Source organism: Paroedura picta, chromosome 6 (genome assembly GCF_049243985.1).
Source record: "Paroedura picta isolate Pp20150507F chromosome 6, Ppicta_v3.0, whole genome shotgun sequence".
NCBI lineage: Eukaryota > Metazoa > Chordata > Lepidosauria > Squamata > Gekkonidae > Paroedura > Paroedura picta.
The window spans coordinates 64,724,094-64,751,009 of record NC_135374.1 but is presented as its reverse complement, the minus strand read 5'-3'; the positions used below and the strand labels follow the sequence as shown (position 1 = coordinate 64,751,009).

At 41.3% G+C, this 26,916-nt stretch overlaps 1 protein-coding gene across 2 annotated transcripts in view; it reads right to left on the bottom strand.

The window, feature by feature from the left end:
* DIPK2B (divergent protein kinase domain 2B) overlaps nucleotides 1–26,916 on the bottom strand; it is a 56,621-nt gene that overhangs the window by 11,492 nt on the left and 18,213 nt on the right. For both annotated transcript variants that reach the window (XM_077342855.1, XM_077342854.1), the window contains exons 2-4: nucleotides 26,321–26,585; nucleotides 8,489–8,662; nucleotides 1,040–1,328 (exon numbers count right to left, since the gene is read on the bottom strand). In XM_077342855.1, coding sequence (XP_077198970.1) covers nucleotides 1,040–1,328; nucleotides 8,489–8,662; nucleotides 26,321–26,585 — 728 coding nt within the window. The remainder of the gene's footprint in view (nucleotides 1–1,039; nucleotides 1,329–8,488; nucleotides 8,663–26,320; nucleotides 26,586–26,916) is intronic.

The window sequence follows — 26,916 nt, the reverse complement described above, 5'->3', positions numbered from 1 at the left end:
TTCCAGTGTGCAGAACATATGAACCATTTTTCAGGTTGTTGGAGTGTGGAGTGCCTGCCATCTTCTTTCTTTCTCTTTTGTAAACTGTACCTTTCCCCCCCCCCCCCCCGTCTCCCGGCCAACATCACCTAGGGACATCTATATAACTGTGAACAGAAGAGCTGAGGTATTGGAGGGCTGAGTAGGGTATAAATTGTTGCTGCCATCAATTTGATTAGTTGTGTTATTGTATGAGGATATTGGATTTTTAATGTTTTTATGCTTTTTAAAATAAACTGCCATGAGCCGGCCGGGCTGAGAGTGGCTGTCTATAAGTGTAATAATAAATAAATAAATAAAAGAAATCTAGTCTCCATTCTACACTCCTAGGCCAACCGAACTCTGGGCAACTGTCTGTTTTGTGTCCAGCTTAGCCTCATGCTTCCAGGCCTCTTTGATCAATGAATGGATGCCGTTAATATACTATTTTCATAATTCATTTTGATCCTTTCTTTTTTAACCTAAGGGGTTTTTCCCTAATATTTTTCTTGTCTCTGGGTCCCAGCTGCCTGAAAGGCAGCAGTATTTGCTCTCCTTTATCCTGATCTACATTGCCTGCTGTCATAGGCCTGTTATGCACCCCCACTCTGCTTTGAAACTCTCCAGCTTTTCTTCAGGTGGGCATGTTTATAACTTAAAAGTACAATTTTGGTACAATTAAACTATACCTATTGCAGGGTTTTGCTAAAGCAAAAAAAAAGAAAAGAAAAGAAAGGGAAAAGAAGGCTTTATGGACTACAAGATAATGTTTTTCTGCATATAGTATTCTTACATATATAGAATGTGCATGCTGATTTAAGCCTCAACCAAACTAGTTAAGCATATAAATATCAGTCACATAATATTCAACAGTTTGGTATAGGTATACAGATAGCCATTAAATTTTGTTAATTAACCAACTGCTTATAAATGCTATAAGCAGGTAAAAAACATCTGTTTTTCTTCCTGCCTTGTTACAATCCCTTGCGATATATGCTGATTGAAAGATGAAGCTGTGTACCTTCTTGCAAGTCAATTATTCCTAGCCTGCTGGCATCCCGGATGAACAGATACCCATTGGTGAAAACTCCAAATGTGTCAGCATCAACATGGGTGAAGTAGAAGTAGTAGTTTAGATCATTATTTGTCATGAAATTAATGGTAGCAAGAAGCTGGAGAACTAGGTCTGCTGCCACATCAAGAGATACACTATAAAATTCCTTCAAAGGTCTGGTGTTGGTATTGACTATTAGCCGGCCACAAGACCCCAAGTATTTTGGAAATGGCCACCCTTCTGCTTCAGGAAAGATCTGCAAAGGAGGGAAAATGAAAAGGGTGTCCATAACAAAGTGTCAATACTCATATGATCACTGAACAAAGTGCTTCTATGTAAAAGAATAATCTTGCAATCCTGAAGAATTACTTGCTAAATTGCTTTACATTCCTCACTTTCTGAGGTGGAATGGAGCTCCAGGACAAGATTAAAAGGGCTTTTGGTGTTGGCTGATGGCATGAAGTCACTTCTGGAAATGCATTACTTGGTAAAGTTTCATGAAGAAAAATCTAGTTCTACTTTACAGAGCTCCCCTTAATTTCTGCAATCGGGGTGTTTCTGCCTGAATTATCAGGTGGCGCAAAACATGCTACTGCATGTTCATTGTGTGGGAAGGTAGAGGAGGAAGACGGAATGACCCATTCAGCAGCTGTTCCCAATGCATTATTGAGAGGTGTCAAAGCTGGAGCTGATCATGTTAATGCTAATTTTTTTAATAGTACAGATAATCTTCTATAAAGGGAAAACATATATATTTTTTCTAAGATGGGCAAGACAGGTTGATTGCAGGAATAAAGTCCAAAGCCACCCATCAACTAACCAACTTTTTACTCAACTCCCATCTTCAGCTATATTTATTTACTAGAAATATAGCCCATTGCAGTCTGAAATGCAATGGGCGCTAGCAGCCCCCAGGAGTGAGAGTGGGTATTGGGGGGGGGGGACTACCTGCAGTCCTTGCTGGAGTCCTGGGCTTTTGGCGGTGGCGGCCTGACGTTTGAGTCTGGTTGTTATGGGGTTGTTATGTATGAAGGCTGAATTTCACATTATATGTAAGAGTATGACTTGAAAATTTCTGAGAATATGCCTTGTAAAATTAACTAAAGGGGGGGGGAATATGACATAATGAAACTGTGCCTGTTTTTGAAACATTGAAATCTCCTAATAAGTAGAAATCTTCATCTGGTTTGTGGGTGGCTTTCTTATCATAAGTACCAGCCACGTAATTATCAGATATATAGTGATGAAGAATCATGAAGGTGGTAGGGAAGTTGAATTCTTTCTGAGGCTTCATATGGAAATTTTTCCACTCTCTTTTTTGTTTTAATGGACACTGAATTGTTCTCAACATTCCACAAACATTTTCAGTACTTATCAAGCCATTTTCAAGGCTCCCCCCACCCTTTGATCTATCCACAAAGCCATATGTGGGTAGCTCCATTATACAGCTTTAGTAATCCACAAAAAAGCAACTACTGTTGTATTAGATATCGTGGTAATTGCCTTTTATCCAAACAATGAGTGATACGTGTTGTTAATCAAATTGAAAGTTATCCTACTCGTCATTCAGTACTTCAACACGAACTCTATATTGGTGTTAACTGAGCTTAACAGGGCATAAAGAGCAGCTGCTGTGTCTCATTCACCCCATGGAAATGCCTCACTGGGTTAGGGGGTATTTTGTATTTTTATTTTTGCCAAAGGAAACAAAGAAATCCCTGTCCCAATTCTCTTCTTACCTTGTTCTTTCTGGCATCCACTGTGTTTGTGTGCAGCTGGGAAAGCAGGCAATGCTAAAGAGGTGATTGCAGAACAAATAAGGAACAACGACAACAGCTCCCTGCTACTTGGTGGGCAATCTGGTCAAATGCCTCATCAGAAGTTGCTGGAGTCACGCTGCCTTGCAGAGAGCCGTTTTAAGAACGTCTCCGAGGCCCGGGGAAGCCGATCCACGCCCTCCCCAGGGCTCGAAGAGCTTTTTAAAGTGGCAGCGCAGTTTTAAGAAGGTCTCCGAGCCCCGGGGAAGGCGATCCACGCCTTCCCCGGGTCTCGGAGAGGTTTTTAAGGCGGCAGCACAGTTTTAAAATGCTCTCCGAGACCCGGGGAAGGCGCGGCTCGGCTTCCCCGGGTCTCGGAGAGGTTTTTAAGGCGGCAGCACAGTTCTAAAATGCTCTCCGAGACCCGGGGAAGGCGCGGCTCGGCTTCCCCGGGTCTCGGAGAGGTTTTTAAGGCGGCAGCACAGTTCTAAAATGCTCTCCGAGACCCGGGGAAGGCGCGGCTCGGCTTCCCCGGGTCTCGGAGAGGTTTTTAAGGCGGCAGCACAGTTCTAAAATGCTCTCCGAGACCCGGGAAAGGCGCGGCTCGGCTTCCCCGGGTCTCGGAGAGGTTTTTAAGGCGGCAGCACAGTTTTAAAATGCTCCCCGAGACCCGGGGAAGGGGCTGCGAGGCCGCTCCGCCGGCCGAGAGAAGGCTTCCCGGACCACCCCCCAGCCGAGGCTCTCTGGAGCCTTCTGCCGGCCGACGCTGCGAGGCCGCTCCGCCATATTCCCTGGGCTGCTTGGGGTGGGATTGACACTCGGAGGGGCCAATCAGGAGCCGCTTCGCGGCTCCTGATTGGCCCCTCCGAGTTTTTATCCCGGACCGGTCCCGCCCTAACTCCTCCCCACTACCCCTTACTCTTTTATTCAGTCCGTGGCGCCCGTGGCGCCACGGGCTGTGTACAGATATATTCAGCTGTATTTATTTATTTATTTATTTATTTATTTATTTATTTATTTATTTATTTATATTTCAACGTATAGACCGTCGCTCCCCAAAGGGCTCGTGGCAGTTTACATCATAACAATAAAACATAGTCAAATAAAAACATACCCCATAAAATTCCCAATTTATCAATAATAATCAAATAACAGGCGATAATAGGCACTTGTCTCCTCCCATCTTGTTCAGCCTAGTGGGTAGTTAATTTCCAATGAGAGGGTAGTTGAACCAATAGATTAGTAAACTTTTGGGGGGATCCTTGTTCGAAATACCGGGACCCGGCCCTGGCCTCAATCATATGCCTGGCGGAAGAGCTTCATTTTACAGGCCCTGCGGAAAGCTGACAAATCACGCAGGGCCCTTAGCTCTTCTGGGAGCTCATTCTACCAGGTTGGGACCAGGACCGAAATGGCCCTGGCCCGGGTTGAGGCCAGGCGGACTTCACGGGGACCCGGGACAACCGTTAGAGCAGAGAGCTCTGCGGGGGGCATAAGCCACCAAGTGGTCTTGCAGACGGCACCCAGGCCGCTTATGGCCTTAAAGGTTAGTACTAATACCTTAAACCTGATGCAGAAACAGACTGGTAACCAGTGCAGATGTCATAGCACCAGCTGAATATGGGCCCTTCAAGATGTCCCAGTGAGGACCCTCGTAGCCACGTTTTGTACGAGCTGTAACTTCCAGATCAAGGATAAGGGTAGGCCAGCGTAGAGTGAGTTACAGTAGTCTAGTCTGGAAGTGACCATTGCATGGATCACTGTGGCCAAGTATTCCGAGGACAGGTAGGGCACTAGTAGCCGGGCCTGGTGAAGATGGGAAAAAGCTGTCCAGGCTACTTTAGTGACCTGAGCCTCCATAGAAAGGGTGGCATCAAATATCACCCCCAAATTCCTGGCAGCTGGTGTAGGTGTTAATTGAACAGCATCCAGACATGGGAGACATGCTTCCTGATCCTGCCCTCTTCTTCCCAGCCACAGGACCTCTGTCTTGGAGGGGCTGAGTTTCAGGCGACTCTGCCTGATCCATCCAGACATGGCTTCCAAACAGCTGGCAAATGTATCCGGGGAGGAGTCCGGCCGTCCGTCCATTAGGAGATAGAGCTGGGTGTCATCCGCATACTGGTGACATCCCAGCCCATAACCCCGGACCAGCTGGGCTAGAGGGCACATATAGATGTTGAAAAGTGTGTGGGAGAGTATCGCCCCCTGCGGAACTCCACATGGGAGCTCACGGGAGGCCGACAACTCAAATTTATTATTTATTCATTTACTTCCTGCCTTCCTCCCCGGTCATTTGTATTCATGAATGAAAGCTGAAACAAATTTATTAAGGTGCACAAAACAAACTATACTAGTTAGTGAAAAATAATAGAAATATTCAATATAACTAGCTTCAATACTCAATAATCACAAACAGAAGGGTTTCAGTAATCAAGAATCCATAAAGAATAGTCAACGTCCAGAAGCACAAAGAGACTAATCAACAAAGTATTTGGCATTCAGATGGCCAAACATAGCACAAGATGGTCAAACCACACAGGGAAGTCAAAGATTTAAGCAATAAAACAATATTTTATGGACTATCTCCCACATGGAGCTCACTCAAAATGTCACGTCAATTTAGCTAATGACTAACCAGATTCTTAGTAACCAGATGACAGGTTAATGTCCAATCAGGAGCCATTGTTCAGGTGTTACCAATGTAACATTTTTTAACCTGCTGTAACAAGAGAGCCAAGCTCTCATGCCTAGCAAAGCCATTGCAAATTAGAAGAAGCTGAGAGAAGTTCTTATTTTCAGATGTCCACTCCAGAGACAGGCCAACGTTCAGCTCATCTGCAGGTGCATTCTAAGGACGACGAGCAGAGCAGTAATTGCAAAGAACATTTTAAAGGTACATCATAGAATCGGCCTATGGTAGCAGGGCCAAAATGAAGCCTGAACCAAACTTTTTAAACAGAAGGCAAAATGAAGATGCTGGTTTTCCATTATAAGGTCTCTATCTCCATCTTTCAAGAAAAAAGGTATGGTTCTGCGGTATGTCTTTTCTGAAAACAATAGTGTTGTATACCTCATAATTCCAGAATTGCTTCTGAATAAACTTGATTGTAGTGCACATGTGAGGCCCTAAGCTTAAGAAGAAGAAGAAGAAGAAGAAGAAGAAGAAGAAGAAGAAGAAGAAGAAGAAGACGAAGAAGAAGACGAGGAGGAGGAGGAGGAGGAGGAGGAGGAGGAGGAGGAGGAGGAGGAGGAGTTGGTTCTTATATGCCGCTTTTCCCTACCCGAAGGAGGCTCAAAGCGGCTTACAATCGCCTTCCCTTTCCTCTCCCCACAACAGACACCCTGTGGGGTGGGTGAGGCTCAGAGAGCCCTGATATTGCTGCTCGGTCAGAACAGTTTTATCAGTGCCGTGTCGAGCCCAAGGTCACCAGCTGGTTGCATGTGGGGGAGCGCAGAATTGAACCCGGCATGCCAGATTAGAAGTCCGCACTCCTAACCACTACACCAAACTGGCTCTCTATACACTGGCCAATCCTTGGCCACTCCTGTTAAGGTGACCTGCATTTGTGAAGGTCTTCACCCCATGTTCCAAAGGTTGTCATTTTTGGTCTGTCTGCATTTTACAGTACTGTGATATATTTGTTTCACTTGCTAAGATAGTCAGATATACCCAGATTTTCTAAAAATGGACCCTCAAGAATGGTCAAAAAGAACAAATTGCGTTCCTCATTTTAAAATTTATGTTGTTGTTTAACTTAAGTTTGAATTTTGCATGGAATATTGCCTAGACCTTATCTGAGCATTTGTAGGATCTCAGATTGTTTAAAACTCAAAACCCCATCCCTTTAGTTTTTATGCTTTAATCCTGAGGTCCAAGTTTTATTCATCATATCTCTTTAGGGTCTCTCTTTCACTGTGTGCATACTTTTTCGCTCTCTCCCTGGCTAATTCTAAGTGCACTAGGCAATCCTACTATGCAATTTGTCCTGTGTTTGAATGGATGCTGTGCAAATCTGTCATTTAGCTTATGCTTTATATTTTGGTGAGTGGCACTCCTGATGTCTAATTCAAAAACCCTGACACACACACACACCCGCCCGCCCGCCCACCCACCCACCCACCCGCCCGCCCGCCCGCCCACCCATCCATCCATCCATCCATCCATCCATCCATCCATCCATCCATCCTCTGACTTCTGTACCACCCTATCCAGCAAAGCTCAGGACAGTGTACAACATAAAGATTTAATTCAATAAGTTAAAAACTGAGCTTAAAATTAATTTTAAAAGTTGTTGACACAAACAGGTTAAAATCAGTAGTGTCATTTCAACTTCCAGAGCAGGCAAGAATCTGGCAATAATTTGGAGCTTCTTCCACTCAGTGTTGATAACTGGATGCGTAGAGCCATAGAATAGGTAGATGTGATTTAGCTTTGGCCCCAACCAAAAGCCTGGAGGAAGAGCTCTGTTTTACAAGCCCTACAGAACTGTACTAGTTCCAACAGGGCTTAGGTGTGTTCCAGGAGATCATTCCACCATGTAGGGTCTGGAACACAAAATGTCCTGGCCCTGGTTGAGGCCAAATGTACCTCTTTGGGGCCAGGGACCACCAACTGGTTGGTGTTCACAGAACAGAGCATTCTTAAGGGGGTCTACATAGAGAGGCGATCTCTCAGATACGCAGGACCCAAAGGGACTTATGGGTAAGCACCAATTCCTTAAATGTGATTCAGAATTCAACTGAGAACCAGTGCAGCTATTGGAGAACAAGTCAAATGTGTGATCTCCAAGGTGTGCCCATAAGGACCCTGGCCACCACATTCTGGACCAGATGCAATTTCTGGAGCAAGGATAAAAGTAGGCCCACCTATAATGAGTTACAGAAGTCCAATCTAGAAGTGACCGTTGCGTGGATGACTGTGGCTAGGTGTTCCGGAGCTTGGCCTGGCAAAGATGGAAAAACACTAGCCACAGACCTGTGCCTCCATTAAGAATCACCTCCAGATTTCTGGCTGAGGTGACTGAACAGGTAGGATCCTGTTCAGACAGGATAGGCACGCTTCCTCACTTGGCCCTTTCTTATGTAGCCACAGGACCTCCATCTTTGAAGTGTTGATTTTCAGGTGGCTTTGATTGAGCCATCCTGTCACTGCTTCCAGGCACTACACTGTACAGACAGAGGATGGAGGAGGAAGCTTCTGTATAGAATGGATTGACATAAACTCATACAAGATCTATTATGCTTGATGCAGCACAGTGGCAATGTAGTTGACTGATACGGCTTTTCAAACAAAGCCAGCCTGGTGTAGTGGTTAGGACCATGGACTTCTAATGTGGCCAGCCAAGTTTGATTCTCCACTCCTCCTCCACATGCAGACAGCTGGGTGACCTTGGGCTCACCACAGCATTGATCAAGCTGTTCTGACCAAGTAGTAATATCAGGGCTCTCTCAGCCTCACCCACCTCACAGGGTATCTTGTGGGGAGAGGAAAGGGAAGGAGATTGTAAGCTGCTTTGAGATTCTTTCTGGTAGAGAAAAGTGGAATGTAAGAACCATCTCTTCTACTATTATTCTGCTCTTGTTCTCATCAGACAACATGATTTGCAAAGGGGAGATCAGGGTAACAGTTTACACTACAAGAAGGTCAAAATTGTACCTGTAAGATAATGGGATGTGTGTTAACTGACAGTGTATAGAGCAGACGCAGTTTATCCCGATCTGAGAAATGGTCCATGAATATGCTACCAGCATCTGCCACTTCAGCATATCTCCGCACAATCCGGTCCAGCAGCCTCTGTGATGGGCAGCGAAGCAATGGTGTAGAAAGGCCCTGAAAGAAGAGGAGGAGTGAGTGAAACAGATTCGTTTCCTTATGCAAGTAATGTGAATACCTGATAGAATAGACCTGCATTATATATGCTTATTTACATTTTTAATTTATTTAGAACGTTTTCCTGCTACCTTTCTACCTGATTGGAGTCCTTAAGATGGCAGACAAAATCATTAAAACATTTGAACAATTAAAAACAACATATAAAATAATGAAATAAAAACACATAACTCCAGAGTCAGGGAGGAAGGCCAATAACTGGGAAGGCTTCACCTACTGACAGAAGACACTGATAGAGGGAGACTGATACATTTCCCCAAAGGAGGGAATTCCAAAGGTCTGCCTGCAATAATCGGGAAAGCCCTTTCTTGAGTCTCCATTCCTCTAGCCTCAGATGGCCAAGGGTCTTAAAGGTAGGGGTTCTGACGAAGACCAGTAAATAGGTAGGTTAATATGGGAAAAGGTAGTCATAAGGTATGTTGATCCCAGATATACAGGCCTTTGAAGGCCAGTACCAGAACCTTGAATTGAGCCTGGAAGAAAACTGGGTCTAGATAGAACAAGGTAGGAATGACCCACGTTTATGGCCTGATCCTGTAAATGTCCTGCAACAATAATGCAACAGAGCATGCAAGTGCAGGATGAAAGTCAATTAATTTGATCATGCTGTTTCTTATTAGAGGAGAAAAATGACTTGTCAATACATGCATGCATTTTATACACAAATTTGCACATTTGTTATTGAGAGCAGATGATCTAATCACAGCCAGATCCAAATATTGGCAAGCTTGATTATTTGTTGGGGCCTCAAGAGTGGGCCCAGCCATATCAATACAGCTGTTCACATATTTGATGGGGAACGAAGAAATTACAGGGAAATATCCACTTTTAATACCCCATCTCTTCCAAGTTAAGGAGGCTTCCAAAATCCTGGAGCTGGGAACAGTTTCAGTGATCTGATAATATCTATATCATGTGAGAAATAATTTCTAGAATAGAAAATCAAACTTAACTTCTGGACATTTGAAATAAGTTTGTTTATTCCTCTCTAACATAGACCGTATTTTATGGAAATAGGCTTATGTCTGTGGACGTATCCAGTTCCTAGCCAAATTAATTCTGGTGACTGCTAAGTTGTGGAGAAGCAATCTAAAATGTGATGGGTTTAAACTTTTAACTATGAAGTCTTTAATTTCTAGGCCTCCAGCTTTGAGTTGACAGGGCTATATTCAAAGCATAGACATGCAGTAGAACATCTAGACTGAATCCAGTCACACTATGGAGACCTATTAGATTTGGGGGATGTAAGCTTTCAAGAGTCAGAGCTCTGACAAAGACAGCTTTGACTCTCAAAAGTTTATAATATATCCTTAAAAACCTGTAGGTCTCCATGGTGCTACTTCGCTATATTGCAGGATTATTCAAGTATATAGGTGACAAGTAAAGCCATTCCTGAGGGCTCAGTCAAGCTATATGTGGTGGAAAATAAAATTCAAAAATAATACAATTAAGATTACTGTATTCTTCAGAAAAGTACTTCTAACATATTTCCAGTATAGTCCTTCACTCTTAACATGTCTCATGAATTCTACATGCATTCACTATGTCACCTCTAACAAGCCACTAATTGACACCCATCATTTATGAGTCTTCAAGGTCTCAGCTGGAGTCTTTCACATCACCTGGGACTGGATCAGTTTAACTGAAGATGCCAGTGATTAAAACTACTAATTTCTGCTGGCAAAACGCATGTTCTGTCTCAGAATTATGGTCCATAATCTTCTTTGTATGTTAACAGAATCTACAAAGGGGTGTGGCTAAAGATGTCGTCCTGAGAGGGTGGCAGGGCATCTGCTCTGCTATCTCTGAAGCCTGACAGGGGTCAATTGTGCAAGCAATTGGCAGAAAAGAGGAGGGGTACGCAAACCCCACCTCACCTTTCTACCCAGGAAGTTCTTGGGGCCGTCTCCAATCCTTTAGGGAGTATATCTCCCTGGATTATAGGCTGTCAGCGTTCCAGGTCCAGAGGACGACTTCCATTTTCTACCTCGGACTTTCTTTTCTTTCTTTAATCTTAAAGTATCTGCTTCAACCCTACATGATGATTTAACACAAATGAACGCTTTGAACTGAGGGGAGGACATCGGCTGAGTTCCAAAACATCATTTACTGCAAGTATCTCTCGTTTTTTTTTTCTTCGTCTTTCTTCCTGCATCAAAGCCCTTTGTTTCCCCCCTCCTCTTACTCTGCTCTGCCTGAAGCCACCTCGTTAAGAGGCAGGCTAATTCTCCTAACTAAGCAGAAGAAGGACTCAAATCAACTCGAATTAATTGGCAAAAGCTCTTATTGTAATTGTTTTGGTTTTCGAAGATGAAGATAAGAGCTGTGAATGGGAAAATCTCATGAGAACTCTGTGCCAGTACGAGAATCTCTGACTTAACTGACTTCAATACGTCACATGCCTGTGCCGGAACATTAGAGGATAAAACAGAGGACCTCTACTGGCCACTTGTAAAACTGTTTGAGGCCGGGGTTTTTTTAAAGTCAAAATCATGTCTATGTTAAAAAGATTGGCTCATCTAATAGAGATACAAACCCAAGATTACAAAGTATTCTTAGATGGATTGATCAAAAATATCTCTAAGGAGATCCAAGATGGCAAGGAAGAAGTCTTCAATAGGAATGATGGATTAATAACAGTGACTGATGACAGCTTTAAACAAGGTGGAAAACCAACAGCAGAAGAGAAATCTGAAATTCATATCTTCAAGGAGATCCAAGATGCCAAGGAAGACGTCTTTGACAGGAATAATGGATCAATAACAGTGGCTGATGACAGCTCTAAACAAGGTGGAAAACCAACAGTAGAAGAGAAATCTGAAATTCTGGAGACGGAAAATGGGATGCCTGAGTTCTGCAGCCCAGATAAGGACACCCTTTTTAAAAAGACATACAGCCATCTCAAAGCAACAGTGTACAAAAATCAATCAAAAGAAATATGGATCTGCAGTGAAAGTAACCGATTTAAAGGATCTCTCTGGGGAAAAAATTGTATTGATACTGGAGTCCAGGAGGTGCAACGGCCTCAAGATTTATCGATGCATACTCTGCGGGAAAGAGTACAACTGCACTTTCTACGCCAAAGGCCAATGGGACAGAATATAATTTTACGGGAACGACAAGATGTAGCAAGCCTCGAGATGAGACCCCCTTAAGAAGACCGAAAGCTCATATTGTTTTATATTTAATGTTATACTGTATTCTATATTTCCATTTTTATGAAAAAGGGGAAGCAGTGTCTCTTTCTCTCTTGTTTTTTTTGTCTCTTTTCTTTTGTAGGCATATAGGTAATATAATCATTAGTGCTGAAAATGTAAAATGGGGTTCTCCCCCCTTATTTTTTCTTTCTTCTATTAGTGTATTGTCCTAGGACTAAAGCCTACACTGACTTGTAGAAAATGTTTAATGTTAAGCTTTCAACTTAAATCTGAAAATATATCTGTTAGGATGGTTCTTAGAATGGGTCAAGCATAAATTGTTTTGTAGATGTATCAGAACCAAGGATAAGGAGAAGCTATAGAAGACTGAAAGCTTATATTGTTTTATGTTTAATGTTAAGCATTTAATCTAAACCTGGAAATCTTATTATTCTCTGTATTAACAACATATACTGTATTCTACATTGCTATTTTTATGAAAAAGGGGAAGCAGTGCCTTTTTTCTCTCTTGTTTCTTTTTCTTAGTAGGCATATAGGTAATATAATCGTTAGCGTTGGAAATATAAAATGGGGCTTTCCCCCCTTATTATTTCTTTTTATTGGTGTATTGTTATAGGGCCAAAGCCCATATTGATCTGTAGAAAATGCAAAGCTCTCAACTTATACCTGTCAGGATGGCTCTTAGAATGGGTCAAGTATAAATGGTTTGTAGATGTATCTGTATTAAGGATAAGGAGAAATTATGAAATCCTTTTGTAATTTTTTTTCTTTGTACATCTTTAAGGCAAAGCCCTACTTTCCTCTCCCTTCATCAGGGTATTGATACAGGGCCAAAACTCATACTGTGCTATAAGAAATGTTTAATGTTAAGCATCTAACTCAAACCTAGAAATATCTGCTAGGATAGCTCTTACATTGTATCAAGCAGTTAATGTGAGGTCTACGATCTCTCAAGTAAGTTGACTAACAGAATCTACAAAGTAGGTGGGAAAAACGCAAACAACCCCCTGAGCTGACTTTATGAAACTGAACAAGTTATCACTTTGGCAAGACGAGGACACTAAGGGGGAGTACAATTCAATAAAGGCCAGTGAAAATAACTTGTATGGGCTGAGCCCATAAGCTTACTCAGAAATAAATATCACTGTATTTATTGGGGCCTACTCCAACATAAGTATACACGTGACTGAAACCTTTGTATTGAATGTGTTGTTTATTAATGTAGAATGGAAATCCCCTTGCTTGGATTTGTGATTTTTGTGTTTGAAATCTGTCTGTTGAACTGGCATTGTTTCATTGGCATTGGGTTTTGCTGGGCACTCTGTACAGGTTTCCCTTAATCTTGCTTTGCTGTCCCTTTGCTGTTTCCAATGGAGGATGGGGCACCTTATTTGAGGACCCATAACTCAGACTCTGTAAATCCAGTCCTTACCAAACTTAGAGGGCAGGTGGAAGAGAGTCATCAAGAGATCCCCTGTGAGTTTGATGCCTCTACCATTCTGGAAGGGGATATTATACTGTGCCACAAACTGAACCAGTTCATTTAGCTTTTAAAAGGCAATTTGTAGCTCATGAACCAAGAATGCCATAAATTATGAACTGCATTTTCCCAGTTCATGCTCATCCCTAGAGATGATTCTTTTATTTATTCAGAGGTCTGAATGGCTGTCACTTTCATGTTTTTAAAAACATTTTAATTGGTATTATTTTCCTTTATAATGTCAGTACTTTATTGATTGTTGACATATAGTTTTATTTGTATTGCTTTTATCATGCTGTGAACTATCTTCATGTTATTTTCATATAATAAAAACGTTTTAGAAATTTTCTTGAAAGAACCAATAAATGGGCTGGAATGAGGGACCTTATTTTTCTCCGATGTGAACTTTCCAGTGTCCATAGATCATATTCTGAGGCACTGTGTGGTTGCCACAGGTCTTCTCAGTGGTGACATTTGCCTTCCGGAACTTTCTCCCAAGAGAGAAACACCTGTTTCATTCCTTGTTACAACTGAGGTGGCTGGTTGAAAATGTTTGTGTTAGAAAGCCTTTCAGAGGTTTTTGTCTTTTATGGGTCATGTAACTACCTTCATCTTGAACTATATGGTTTTTATTTTCTTTCAGTTTTATTTAGCATTGATGTTTCAGAGAATCATTATGGACATTATTTACAGCTTTATGGTACAGGGGAACTCTTAATACAAGGGAATTGCTAGTAAAATGAATAACATATGGTTCCACGGTCATTTGTATTCATGAATGAAAGCTGAAACAAATTTGGAAGCAAAATTCTAAGAAACAATGCTCCTGAATTTGCCAGCAAAATTTACCAGGAAGTAGAAGGAAAAAGACAAAACAACAGTCTTTTTCCTTCTACTTCCTGGTAAATTTTGCTGGCAAATTGTGGCCTGAGATGATTGACTGTGATAATTCCCTCCATCTGTTAGGCCACTCAGAACTTGCTATTACCTTTCTGGACTGCATTCATAGTGACAAACAAGACTTCCACTCTTTACCTTGGGCCAGTCCAGTATAAATGTGCTGTAAATGGCAGCCTGAGGCCAAGTGCTATATGAGGAGATCAATAGGATCCACTAGATAGGAGCCATATGGTGTGGTCCAAAAGAACCTAAAGACTTTATAAAACACACATGCAATCATATAGAAACATTCAGAAAGAGAACCTGCTTACTCAGATATAGCAAAGTACAGAATTCCACTGCTCGACTATTATCCAGAGCTGCCTAGTTCTTGAAGAAGCCAAACTAGCATGCTCATATTTCTCCTATTTTGGAACATTTGCACTTGTTCTTTTCCCCCCCCCAAGGCTCAATTCCAGGTTCATCTTTAAATACTTAAAGTTTGGTGTAGTGGTTAGGAGTGTAGACTTCTAATCTGGTGAGCCAGGTTGGATTCCATGCTCCCCCACATGCAGTCTTGGATGACCTTGGGCTCGCCACGGCACGGCACTGATAAAACTGTTCTGACTGAGCAGTGATATCAGGGCTCTTTCAGTCTCACCCACCTCACAGGGTGTCTGTTTTGGTGAGAGGAATGGGAAGGCGACCGTAAGCTGCTTTGAGCCTCCTTCGGGTAGGGAAAAGTGGCATATAAGAACCAACTCTTCTTCTTCTTCTTCTTCTTCTTCTTCTTCTTCTTCTTCTTCTTCTTCTTCTTCTTCTTCAGCTGTAAAGAACATGGGTTCTGAGTTGGGTTGCACACTCCAGTGTAGTGCAGCTGCTTCGATAATCACTGAACCCCGAGGCAGCCAGTACCGCAGCATGGAGAGAAGAGGTGCAGTGCCGGCGGCGTATCAGCCGGCTCTCACATTCAGGTACAGCTCTGCACCTGCATGCAGGTGCTGGTTGGCATGCAGGCACTGCCCCTCCTCTCCATGCCGCTGGCCGCCTTGGGTTTCAGTGATTGCTGAAGCTGTTGAACTGCGCTGGAGCTCGCAATCCTAGTTCTGAGTATTTTAGGGACTGCCATCTCCTATATAGATCTCAAGATTTTTAAGGGCTACCCATGTGTTTATTTAATTTATAGTCTGCCTTTGAAACTGGAGGTGTATGAGATTCTGCTTCATATTCCATATCAAATACAAGCAAGACTTTTCCTCTTGTGGTCCCAGAACTATTACATATCATCCCTCAGGAGATTATTTAATTCCCTCATCCTCAGAATGAAGTTTAAAACTTTCACTTTTGTTTCATTGAATGGAGTTTAAATTTCTTTTCTGATGTGCCTCTGCTGATTAAATTTCTGTTTGCTGATATAAATCGATTATTAACTATTGCCCTGTTTTTAAATTCTGTAAGTTTATTTGGAAAGATTTTTTTATTGAAAAGAAGTCCAAAACCAGCAAAGCCTAGCCTATATTTTGGTATATTTGTTGATTTTTTAAAAACTTGGCTGATAATTTTGTTGGGTATTAAAGTCATATTGACTACCACTACCCACATCCTCTGAAGGTGAGCACTGGGTTGTTGAGTTTTCAATGACAGACTGTTTAAAGATGTCTTTAATTTTAATGATTGATTAGTTGATTGAACAATAGATATTTGGTTTGTGACTGCGCTTTAAAAGCTCAGAAGTACTATATAAACATGTGACAGACTGTGAAGGGTTAAGGCCTCACAGAACTAGAGAGCCTTTGAGTGACAGGATGCATGGATGGATTTCATTGGATAGCATTAATTGAGAAGAAGGAATTGGAACCTGACTGCTGAAGAGTTTAGCACTGACTGAGGACAGGGAAGGTTAGCAAGGAAAAGTGGGAAGATCACTGAAGGCCCCCAATTCGTGCCAGAAAAAGGGACAGAGCTTCTAGTTTAGAGAAGTAATTCCCTGCCCAGTTGAAAAGGGAGAGATCTAAAGAGTGAAATGCTCCCTGATTTGTTCAGAGAAGGAATTTGGGTAGTTGGTAATGTATCCCTGCCTTCTGAAACCTGAAAAGTCATTTATAAGAACTTATACCGGAGCATCTAGCAGATACTGAAACCAAAGCCTCTAATTTCAAAGATTTTTAAGACTTTGTGAAAAGCTTAAAAATCTTACTTGCTGAGAATATATTAACTGGAGATTGTGAAATTACAAAGTTATTGATTCATCTCAAACAATTTACCCTGCTTTTACCTGACCTTTCCCACTCTACATTGAATAAAATATTTTGTTTATTTTTGAACTTTTAAAAGATTTTTGAGTATCATTTTGAGAAGTATAAGTTAAGGGGATGATCTTGTCTCTTCTCTCAAGTCTCTGGACTAAGCCAACATCAAAACATAATCATGTTTATGGTGGGGCAGCCATAAACCTTCAAATAAGAAGAAAATAGATAAAGGGGCTGTTCAGCCAGAAAGGAAGAAAAAACTGGGGGGGGGGATCCTGCATATAACAGGAAGTGAACAGGACAAGATCACCATAGGTTCTTTTTTAATATTCATAATAATAGTACAATTAATTCCCCTTCCCCAACATTGTCAACTTACATGTATTTTTGGAAGATAGTTTGTAACCAAATTTAGAAAACAATAATTAACACTTGGACCAAAATGTGGCAGGTTTTAATTAAATTAGTTTATATTACTTTTAACTGATTTACTTTAAATTAGTGCTACATTTTTAACAGTGGAAAACATACTTTTCAGACAAATGGTGGCATCTTCGGTCCCTGACATCTCAAAGGTCTCAGGTAGAGGAGAAGGAAGGCCCTTGCCTGAGATTTTGGAGAACTGCTGCCTATCAGAGTGGGTAGTAACTGGGTGTATAGATCGCAGCTTGACATGGTTAGTGAATTTTCATATACTCAACAGAAAAGGTTGCATTTAAAAAATTAAGCAAAAAGAAAAATAGTTGCCGGACTGAGATTGTCCTGATAGTTTGTGGAGTCTGATTATCATTTTCAATAGTAATTTATTGTTAGCTCTGAAGGAAGATCATAACTTTTAAACTAATTTACACTTCATGTTATAGATGTGAGTCCTGAATATGTTTAAAACTCCAAAAAGTTTAGACTGAAGTGATCACTTCTGGAATTGAAAAGCAGCCAATATGGCAGAGAGATGATATTCCTGTGCTCGCTAGCTATTTTCCATCTAAAGTTGTATATAAACTCACAGTTAATTCCAGGTTGTCTCTGGGGCAACCAAGGTTTTTCAGTACTGGAGGATTTGTAGTTTACAATAAAGACTTTCATTGTGACAGATGAAATAATCATTGTGGCAGGCAACTCAGTTGATAGTTCAGTCAGACAGGCCAAGCAATGTAAAGTGAAAAACATTATTTCATGGTCTGTCATTCTGATTCAATGTTACATTTTGTCATAATTCCTTGCACTTTAAAAGAAAATTACTTGAGCTGGATAACTTCTGTCAAGTCTCCTTTACATAGCAAACTGCTTGGAAGATGCAACTACCTAGAGGACACAATGGTGTCTTCAAAATTGAGATTTAGCCATTTAACAAGTCCTTCTAAAATACATGCTTTAGTCTCTCAATGAAAGAGGATTACCAGATCTGGCAAAGATACCAAACCTTATTTTTCTACTTCTGGTAAGAAATTTACAACATGTACTCAGGACACACACTCAGCCTTTGAATTGTTGTAAGTCCCTTAGTTTGGAAGGGGATGGTTAATCTTCCGTATTTGCCGGCGTATAAGACGACTGGGCGTACAAGAAAAAGAATGAAGTAAATGATTCCTAACTGCATTTAAATACTATTTTAATTACAGCAGGTATTTGAGCTTATAAAATAAGTACTGACTTTCTAGAGAGGCATTAAGCTTTAGCAGGTTGCATGATGTGACATTGTATGTGGGAGTCTATATAGATATTCAGTGAATGACCCAGTCATGGACCTCAACTGCATTGTCTCTAAATGCCAATACATTAATACATAAGAATGAGCCAAGTCAAGGTTCTCATTTTTGTTCACAGTGACAGTCAGCAAAACTCATTTATTTTTTATTAAAATAAATTTATTTTTTATTAAAATATTTATATCATGCTTTGTCTCTTGGCTTTAGGTGGCTTGAAAAAGAGCTGCTTTTGTACCCTACTTTCTACTACCTAAAGGAGTCTGAAAGTGTCTTCCCTTCCTCTCCCCAGAACAGACACCCGGGAGGTAGGTGAGGCTGAGAGAGCTCTGAGACAACTATCACTTGCCCAAGGTCACGCAGCTGACTTCTTGTGGAAGAGTACAAATCAAACCCAGTTCTCCAGAATTGAGGCCGCTACACCAAGCTCATCACCAAGCTCATTCTTGTACACCCTAGTAAAATGCTTGCAAACTATTCCCTGTGAAATATTCTCTCAAATAAAGCAACCTCACAATGCCTTCGATTTTGGCAGGGCTGGTTAGGTGCCATGGAAGGGGGGGGGAGAGCCACATTAGGAATAAAGTTATTTTATTACAGGACAACTCCATAATGAAATAATTCAGTTAATCTTACTCTTTGCTTTGGTTCGGCCTCACTTGGAGTACTGTGTTCAGTTTTGGACACCCCAGTTGAAGAGGGATGTAGACAAACTGGAGCATGTCCAGAGGAGGGCAACAAAGATGGTGAGGGGTTTGGAGACCAAGACGTATGAAGAAAGGTTGGGGGAGTTTGGTCTGTTTAGCCTGGAGAGGAGACGATTGAGAGGGGATTTGATAACAATCTTCAAGTATTTAAAAAATAGTTTTGTGTATGGTTCTCTGTTATAATGTAAACTGCCCTGAGCCTCCGGGGAGGGCGGTATAGAAGTATGATAGATAGATAGATAGATAGATAGATAGATAGATAGATAGATAGATAGATAGATAGATAGATAGATAGATAGATAGATAGATAGATAGATAGATAGATAGATAGATAGATAGATAAAAAGGGGTGCCATATAGAGGATGGAGCAGAGTTGTTCTCTCTTGCCCCGGAGGGATGGACTAGAACCAATGGGATGAAATTAATGCAAAAGAAATTCCATCTAAGCATCTGGAAGAAGTTCCTGACAGTTAGAGTGGTTTCTCAGTGGAACAGGCTTCCTCGGGAGGTGGTGGGTTCTCCATCTTTGGACATTTTTAAACACAGGCTGGATAGCCATCTGACGGAGAGGCTGATTCTGTGAAGATTCAAGGGGGTGGCAGGTTACAGTGGATGGGAGATAGGGCTGTGAGTGTCCTGCACAGTGCAGGGGGTTAGACTAGATGACCCAACTCTATTATTCTATGATTCTATGATTCTGATAGGAACATCAAGAATTCTAGCTAGCTATCTAATTTAGAAAGGCTAGAGATTGTAGAGAGCACATCCTGCTGTCATTGTGGTTACAGAGAGAGAGAGAGAGAAAGATGTTAGCCAACTACAATTTGCTTCAATAGCTTCTCAGGTGGACAGAAACCACGTAGTGTGTGAATGAGGTACTTCGGCAAAGCCAACTACCCGGGGGGGGGGGGCGGGAGCAAAGAGCAAAAATGTAAAGGACTAACTGCCCCAAGTCCATAGTGTGCAAGCTGCAGCCTCTAAAGTCTAGGTCTTTGCAAAAGAGTGGATGATGCCTTTACCACTGATTTCAATGTTCCTCCATACCTTCCAGAACAATCCATGGACATGTACAACTGGCACGTCAGGAAGAAGGTTGGACTAGAACCATTCTGTCTGACAGGCAATGTTCTCTGTGCAGATTTGGGGCAGGGAGAATGGAGGACCCTGAGGTGCCCAGGCCACTTTCAGCTTTGAAGTCCCAAGCCATAATAAAAATGAAAAACAACATATAACATGTATTTTTAAAAGCTGTAAAACTGATCAAAGTCCAGACAATTAACAAGCGTCAGAGGACTGCTTTGAAACTGAGTCCCCTTTCCCAGTTGACCCAAATACAAGGGCAGTCCAAATGCAGGCTTATTGATTCACATGCTATTTGTGACCAAAGTCTGTTGCTTTCTGTTCCCCAGTAGAAAATGGGAACTAGAATTGCAAAGTTGCTATGATGGCTAACTGACAAAAGGTGATAAAACACAATATACAGATGATTCCGAACATGTGGATTCCTAAATATGTAGATGATTCTGCCTTGGGCCAGAATGGGAATGAATAATGGATTAATTCCACTTAAACTTGGTTTTTAAAGGTTTTTTTTCCCTTTTTTTACTTACGTTTTTGTTTTAATGGGATTTTATGGGTTTTTATCTTTGTAACCCAGCACGAGTCCTTGGAGAGTGGTAGGATAAATATCTAATAATAAATTAAATGAATTAAATAGACACCTGAGCTTCAAAAACCTATCTGTCTTCCCCAAGAGAAAATAGTCCACCCTATTATAACATTTTAATATGTCCACACAATAAATGTTTAACACTACAATTTTCTATATGTTTCATGAAGGTCTGGTAGAACCATTACCAGAAACTATCATAGTGTTAGGACTATATCACATCTATTCATCTTCCAGTCAGGAAGATAATTTTTAAACTTGGTATATGCCAACAATTGGCACATGCAATGAAGCACACTGACGCCTCATTACAGAGTGTACAAAAAAGTAGCTAACTTTCATTCAGTGTGTTTCCCCCACTGAGTTCTGCCTGCTCCCCCCTGAGCTGGCACTGGCTGTTTATTTTCTAGCACATGTTGCATCTCTATACAGAGGTATTGCTGGCACCTTCTATACAGGAAAGAAACTTTAGCCTGTAAAAGAACTGGGATTAATCCCAACACCAGGGAGTGCTCAAGTGGAAGGAACAGAGAAATGTGCACAGTGTGAGAGATTTGTGTGGAACAGGCCAGCCAGCAGACATTGGGCTTCATCCAAACTGAACAAGGGGAAGAGGGAGAGGAAAAGGGAGGCACCCAAGCAGAGGCAAACATTTCTCCTACACTCCAGGGATATTTCTGAACTTTGCCCCAAAGAGAAAGAAGTAATTATTACATGTCAGATCTCATCTTAAATGACTGCCCATTTTCTAAAAGAAAAGTTTATCGTTGTTCTTGATTAAAGGTTATCGTGCTCCACTGTTAAAGATCCTATATGCTTGCAATAGGAAGCCTTCTTTGCCAGATGGAGGTTTCCCATGCTTTCCTTGCACAGCTCCACTTTCCTTTCACCAACAAAGCTGTCGTAAAATGCTCTGTGCTGCCATCTTGTGGAGTACAAATGCAAACCGGTGGAATTGGGGGTTGGAAAATCTGCAAGACTATTCCAGCTCTTTATGAAAAGGACTAAATAAAGATCTAAGGTGTTTAAATATTTTCAGATCAGAACTGGTATATCTAACATTACGGGGAAAGTCATGACATCTGAAATTGAGTTTTGAACAATGGTAGGTAGGAGCAATATCTCTAAAGTAAATGTATTGCTAAATTGGGCCCCTGTTATACATACATATTTATGTATTTATTTATTTTATTATTTGATTTATAGCCCGCCACTCGCATACAAGACGGCTTGTGATGAGTAACAGTAATAAAACCACACATTAAAATCCTCTTAATCGTAAAACCCTTCACTTCAAGTTGTCCTGACTCAGTTTGTGCATATATCTTGGATTTTTTAGAAAACTCTAGCAATCACTAATTGGTTCTGTTGTGTATGGATTCACTTATGTGTCTAAACTGACAATATATTATAAAAGCCAGCGGGATAGACATGCTTGCCCCTACAAGTGGACCTTTTCCAGTATAATACTTCAATAGTAAACATCACAGCAGGATTTGACCTTATGGATTTTTCAAGGTATGGTCATTTATCTTATATATATTTATTGGGTGCATCTATGCACGTGCATGTTGCATTGCTGACTCTGTTATCAATTTATGCATTTATGTATCAAATAAATTAACAATGAGTTACAGTGCATCACTTGAGGAGATTTAGTGGTATTCATCTGTTTAGGATGGCAGCCTGGATATAGCAGTACTTATTTATTAACCAAGTTAACTGTAACATCTGTGCTCACAGGTAGTATATTTAATATTTAAGGCAGCCATTTAATATTTGTTATCCCTTTAAAATTTCCACGGAGAAGTGGCAGAGAGAAGCAAGGTGGGAAAATGATGACGTTAGAATGACATTACTTGCCTTACACATGTACATCCAGGAAGCTGCCTTAAACTGAATTAGACCATTGGTCTATCTAGGTCTGTATTGTCTACAGGGGTGGACAAACTATGGCCCTCCAGATCCATGGACATCTGAAGGGTCACAGTTTGCCCACCCCTGGTCTGCTCTGACTGCCAGCAGCTTTCCAGTATCTCAAGTACAGGGTGTTCATCACCTGCAGTGTGACCCTTTTGAGTGGGGGTGCCAAGGATTAAAACGATGGACCTCCTGTCTGCTAAGTAGATGCTGTACCACTGATCTGTGTCACCTCTCCAGATCCCCACTTAGCATTATAGGTTGGCTGTTCTCTGTTTCTGGAGACCAAACTGCCTTCTATGCTCTTTGGTCTCGTTGATGATATTGTGGCAGTTCTGTGAAACTAAAAGGAAAGACCAAAACAGAACATTGGAGAGGGGGGGGGTGTTACTTCCCTGTAAAAGTTTGCACATTGATCAAACCGATGAATGAGATAACAGGTATCCAGCTGTACTTACCCTTCAGTTGCTCAGATAGATGATCCCTGTTGCAAAAGTCCATTGTGCCTCAATTAAAATGCAATCTTATTCAGAGTTCACCTTTCTAAGTGCACTGAAGTCAATAGGCCTGGAAAGCTGCAACTCTGTTTAGGATTGCATTGTTAAGACAGTTACGAATTGTGAAATAAAATCATAGAGAAACAAAAAGGCAGCCATTCTGCAAGAGCTAAGAATTGAACTACTAGAACAGTGGTTCTCAACCTGGGGGTCGGGATCCCTTTGGGGGTCGAATGACCCTTTCACAGGGGTGGCAACAGGGTGAGCAGCTTGGCCATGGGAGGCGCTGCCACTGTTGCTGCTCCTCCTGCAGGCGCCTGCCCTCGGCTGACAGCCGCTCCAGCAGTGACTCCAACGCAGCGCAGTCTCTCGCCAGGCGATCCAGGGGGCCGTGCAGCTTGATGGAGCAAGAGGCAGAACTGAACTGAGCAAGCCCAGAAAAAAAAAACAGTTTATATACAATCATGAACAATGGATCTTCATGCCATGGTCAGTTTTGGTTTAATCTCTGTGAAAGAACACTTACATAATTTTATGGTTGGGGGTCACCACAACATGAGGAACTGTATTAAAGGATTGTGGCTTTAGGAAGGTTGAGAACCACTGGTCTAGAAATTAGAAATCAGTAATTAAAATAGGTGATATACATGGACTAAGGGAATAATAATATGCTTAGCATCAAGAAAGACCTATAGAGTGCTTAAAACAGTTTACATGTATTACCGTGTTGTAATCTTTATTAACAAGCCTTTGATATGGAAATGTTATAACCTCATGATGTGGCCAGGGGGAGCAGCTGTGGTTGAGAGGAAAAAGCAGCAGAGGCAAGACGTGAAACAGGTCAAACATCAGCTCTTTGTTATGTTATGCTACTTCTCTTGGTCTCAGTAGCATTAGCTTTAAAATAATACTGCAAAGATTTTAAATAGAGTGGAATAAACATTTATGTCAAATACATTTAAAACTATTATTTAAGCTACTTTGAACCATGAAGAAAGGTGAAATATAAATAAATACTAACAGATCTATGCAATGGGGCTATGGGAATATTTTATTCATCCATCCCTTCATTTTCTTACTTGCTACCCCCAGCAAGCTGGCTGGCATCGGGGGGGGGGGGGCTGCTCTTAACTATCCTGGCCTCAACCAGATGCCTGGTGCAGGCTCTACAGAACATCAGAACAAAACCAGGATGACTACACATGGGTGAGGAAGCTCTATATTTTCCACCCCACCTACACTTTTTATTCATTTTATTTATTTACTTAATAGATATGTTACCTGCCGCTACCAGCCAACTGGCTCGTAACGGGTTACAGAATAAAACCCCATAATAAAACTGCACACTCATCTTTGCCTTGGCCTCAACCAAATGCCCAGCAGAAAAGCTCTATCTTGCAAGTCCTGCAGAACTGTAATAGCTCCATCAGGACCCTCAGCTTTTCTGGGAGCTCATTCCACCAGGGTGGGGCCAGGACTGAAAAGGCCCTGACTGTGGTTGAGGCCAGGTGTACTTCTTGTGGGCTGGGGATCACCAACAGATTTGCACCTGCAGAGCACAAGGCCTGTGGAGGGCATAAAGCAATAGGTGGCCCCTCAGATATGTGGGGCCCAGACCACAGATGGCTTTAAAGGTTAACACCAAAACCTTGAACTTGATCCAGGATGCAACTGGCAACCAATGCCACTGTCTCAGCAGCAGTTGAATATGGGCCCTCCAAGATAGGTGAAATTTTTTTTCAAACAAATCAGTTTGCATTAAGATGTGGGAAAATGATAATTGGGATTTTTAAAAAATCTAAATTTTTGAGAATGGTATTTGGAGTACCCTGATGCACAGGAACATTTTGGAGGGCACGTATTCAGCCTGAGCTGAGGCAGCTGCATTGGTTGCCAGTTGAGGCCCAGATCCAGTTCAAGGCTTTGGTTTAAACTTTTAAGGCTTTTGTGGTCTGGAACCAACGTATCTGAGGGACTATTTCTCACCCTATGTCCCTGCAGGGCTCTGCAATCTGCGGATACCAACTTGCTGGTCATTCTTGGCCCTAGGGAAGTTTGCTTGGCCTCGACCAGGGCCAGGGCCTTTTCGGTCCTGGTCCCTACCTGGTTGAATTAACTCCTGGGAGAGCTAAGGGCCCTGCAGGATATATCAGCTTTTCACAGGGCCTGTAAGACGGAGCTCTTCTACCAGGTCTATGGTTGAGGCCAGTGTAGGACAAAGATCTGGCCGAGCTCCCCCATCAGGATGTATGCCATCTCTGACTATCTTGGTCATGATTTTTTATATAGCCTTCTGCTGCCTGGGTGAAAGGTGTTCCATTATGATAGTAGGATTATTTTCCCGCCATGTTGGGGGGGGGGGGGTTGTATTATTTTTTTTGTATGGTTTTAATAGGTTTTTAATGGGGTTATTATTGTGGGACCTAAAGGCTCAGGGCAGTTCACATAAGACAGAAACAATACAGATAACTTCGTTTAACAATAATAAAGTGCTAACAACAAGCAACAAATTAGACAGAGAAATTTGCCCTTATATAATTTGTTTTAAATATTGATAATATTTTAGTCTAATTTTAAACTGATTAATTAATTCGAACAATGTCAAAGTTTATTTTACTCTATGTTAATCTGTATGATAAGATGATCTCTGATCATGAATAAAGGACTTCTAACTTTTTTTTTTTGAGAATCTGCAGAGACTCTATTTTATATTGTCTGAGTGTCAGAAGTTCTGTGGGTTAGCTCTAGAGGCATGGTTTTATCCATTCTGGCACTGAAACTCTAGAATTATCTTTCTACAGAGGCTTGCCTGGTGCCACAACAATATTTTTGTTCCTTCAAGTCTTTGTATAAAGCTTTTGCTTCTACTACCAGGGAATTTTCACCTCTGGTGATGCTGCCGCTTTTATGACTTTAGGTTTTACACTCATCTGAAGTTTAGCAGTATTAATGGGTATATTTTCACCTCTAAATAACCTTATATTGTTGGTTCTATAAGTTTTGAAAAACTGATTGTGGGATATAAAAATTTAAATAAACTAATTTAATAAATAAAGAGTAATTACATCTTGGTAAATGACAAATCTCTCTACTCCCTTAGTTTCAGGTGCAAATGTTTAACCCATTTCCCCCCTTCTTTATTAATCAGTTACTAGCAGATTATAAAGTTACAACTGTTGTTTCTTTGTGACTTTGGATGTGTGTGTTGTATAGGGGAACAGACACACATAACAATAAAGCAAGCATTAATTTTTGTGTGTTGTAATTAAAATGGGATTCCAAACATGATGATCTATATGTAAATAATGCATTTCACAAGCCTATATACCAACCTGAACTAGGTCTAGGGTGAGACGTTTTGCTTTCAACCATTTCTGGAATCTCTCAGTCTTCCATAAAGCTCTCTCAATGCTGCAGGTTTTAGCAAATGTAAGCGAAATACAGATTCTCTTGTCCGATTGGTCATGCTGGTATTTTGTCATTAATCTGGAGATTTCAACTGGCCTCCAACTTTTAGTGTCATCGGTGTAGTTTCCAGAGTAGCAAGGGAGGTAGTTTGGAGGCAGTTTTAAATGAGAAGAAAGCCAACTGTCAAATCTGTCATTAAATCAAGAAAAATTTCAACACTGTTAGTCCACCTTTATCCTGCAAAGCGCTAACTGAGTTTTGCCAAGTTCTTACACCTTTTGATAGGATCCCAGAACTAATCTATCTAGTGCATTTTTATTCCACTCATTCTGCCAGAAGCTCAGGGCAACACATATAGTCTTTCCACATTTTATCACAACATCCTTGTGTTGTAGCTGATACTGAGAAAGTGTGATTGGCCCAAAGCTTATATTCTGACAGATATTATCTTCTTTTCCTAGGGTGTAGAATCTTTGACAAACAACTCATAGTCACTAGAAGATCTAACACTGCTAATTCC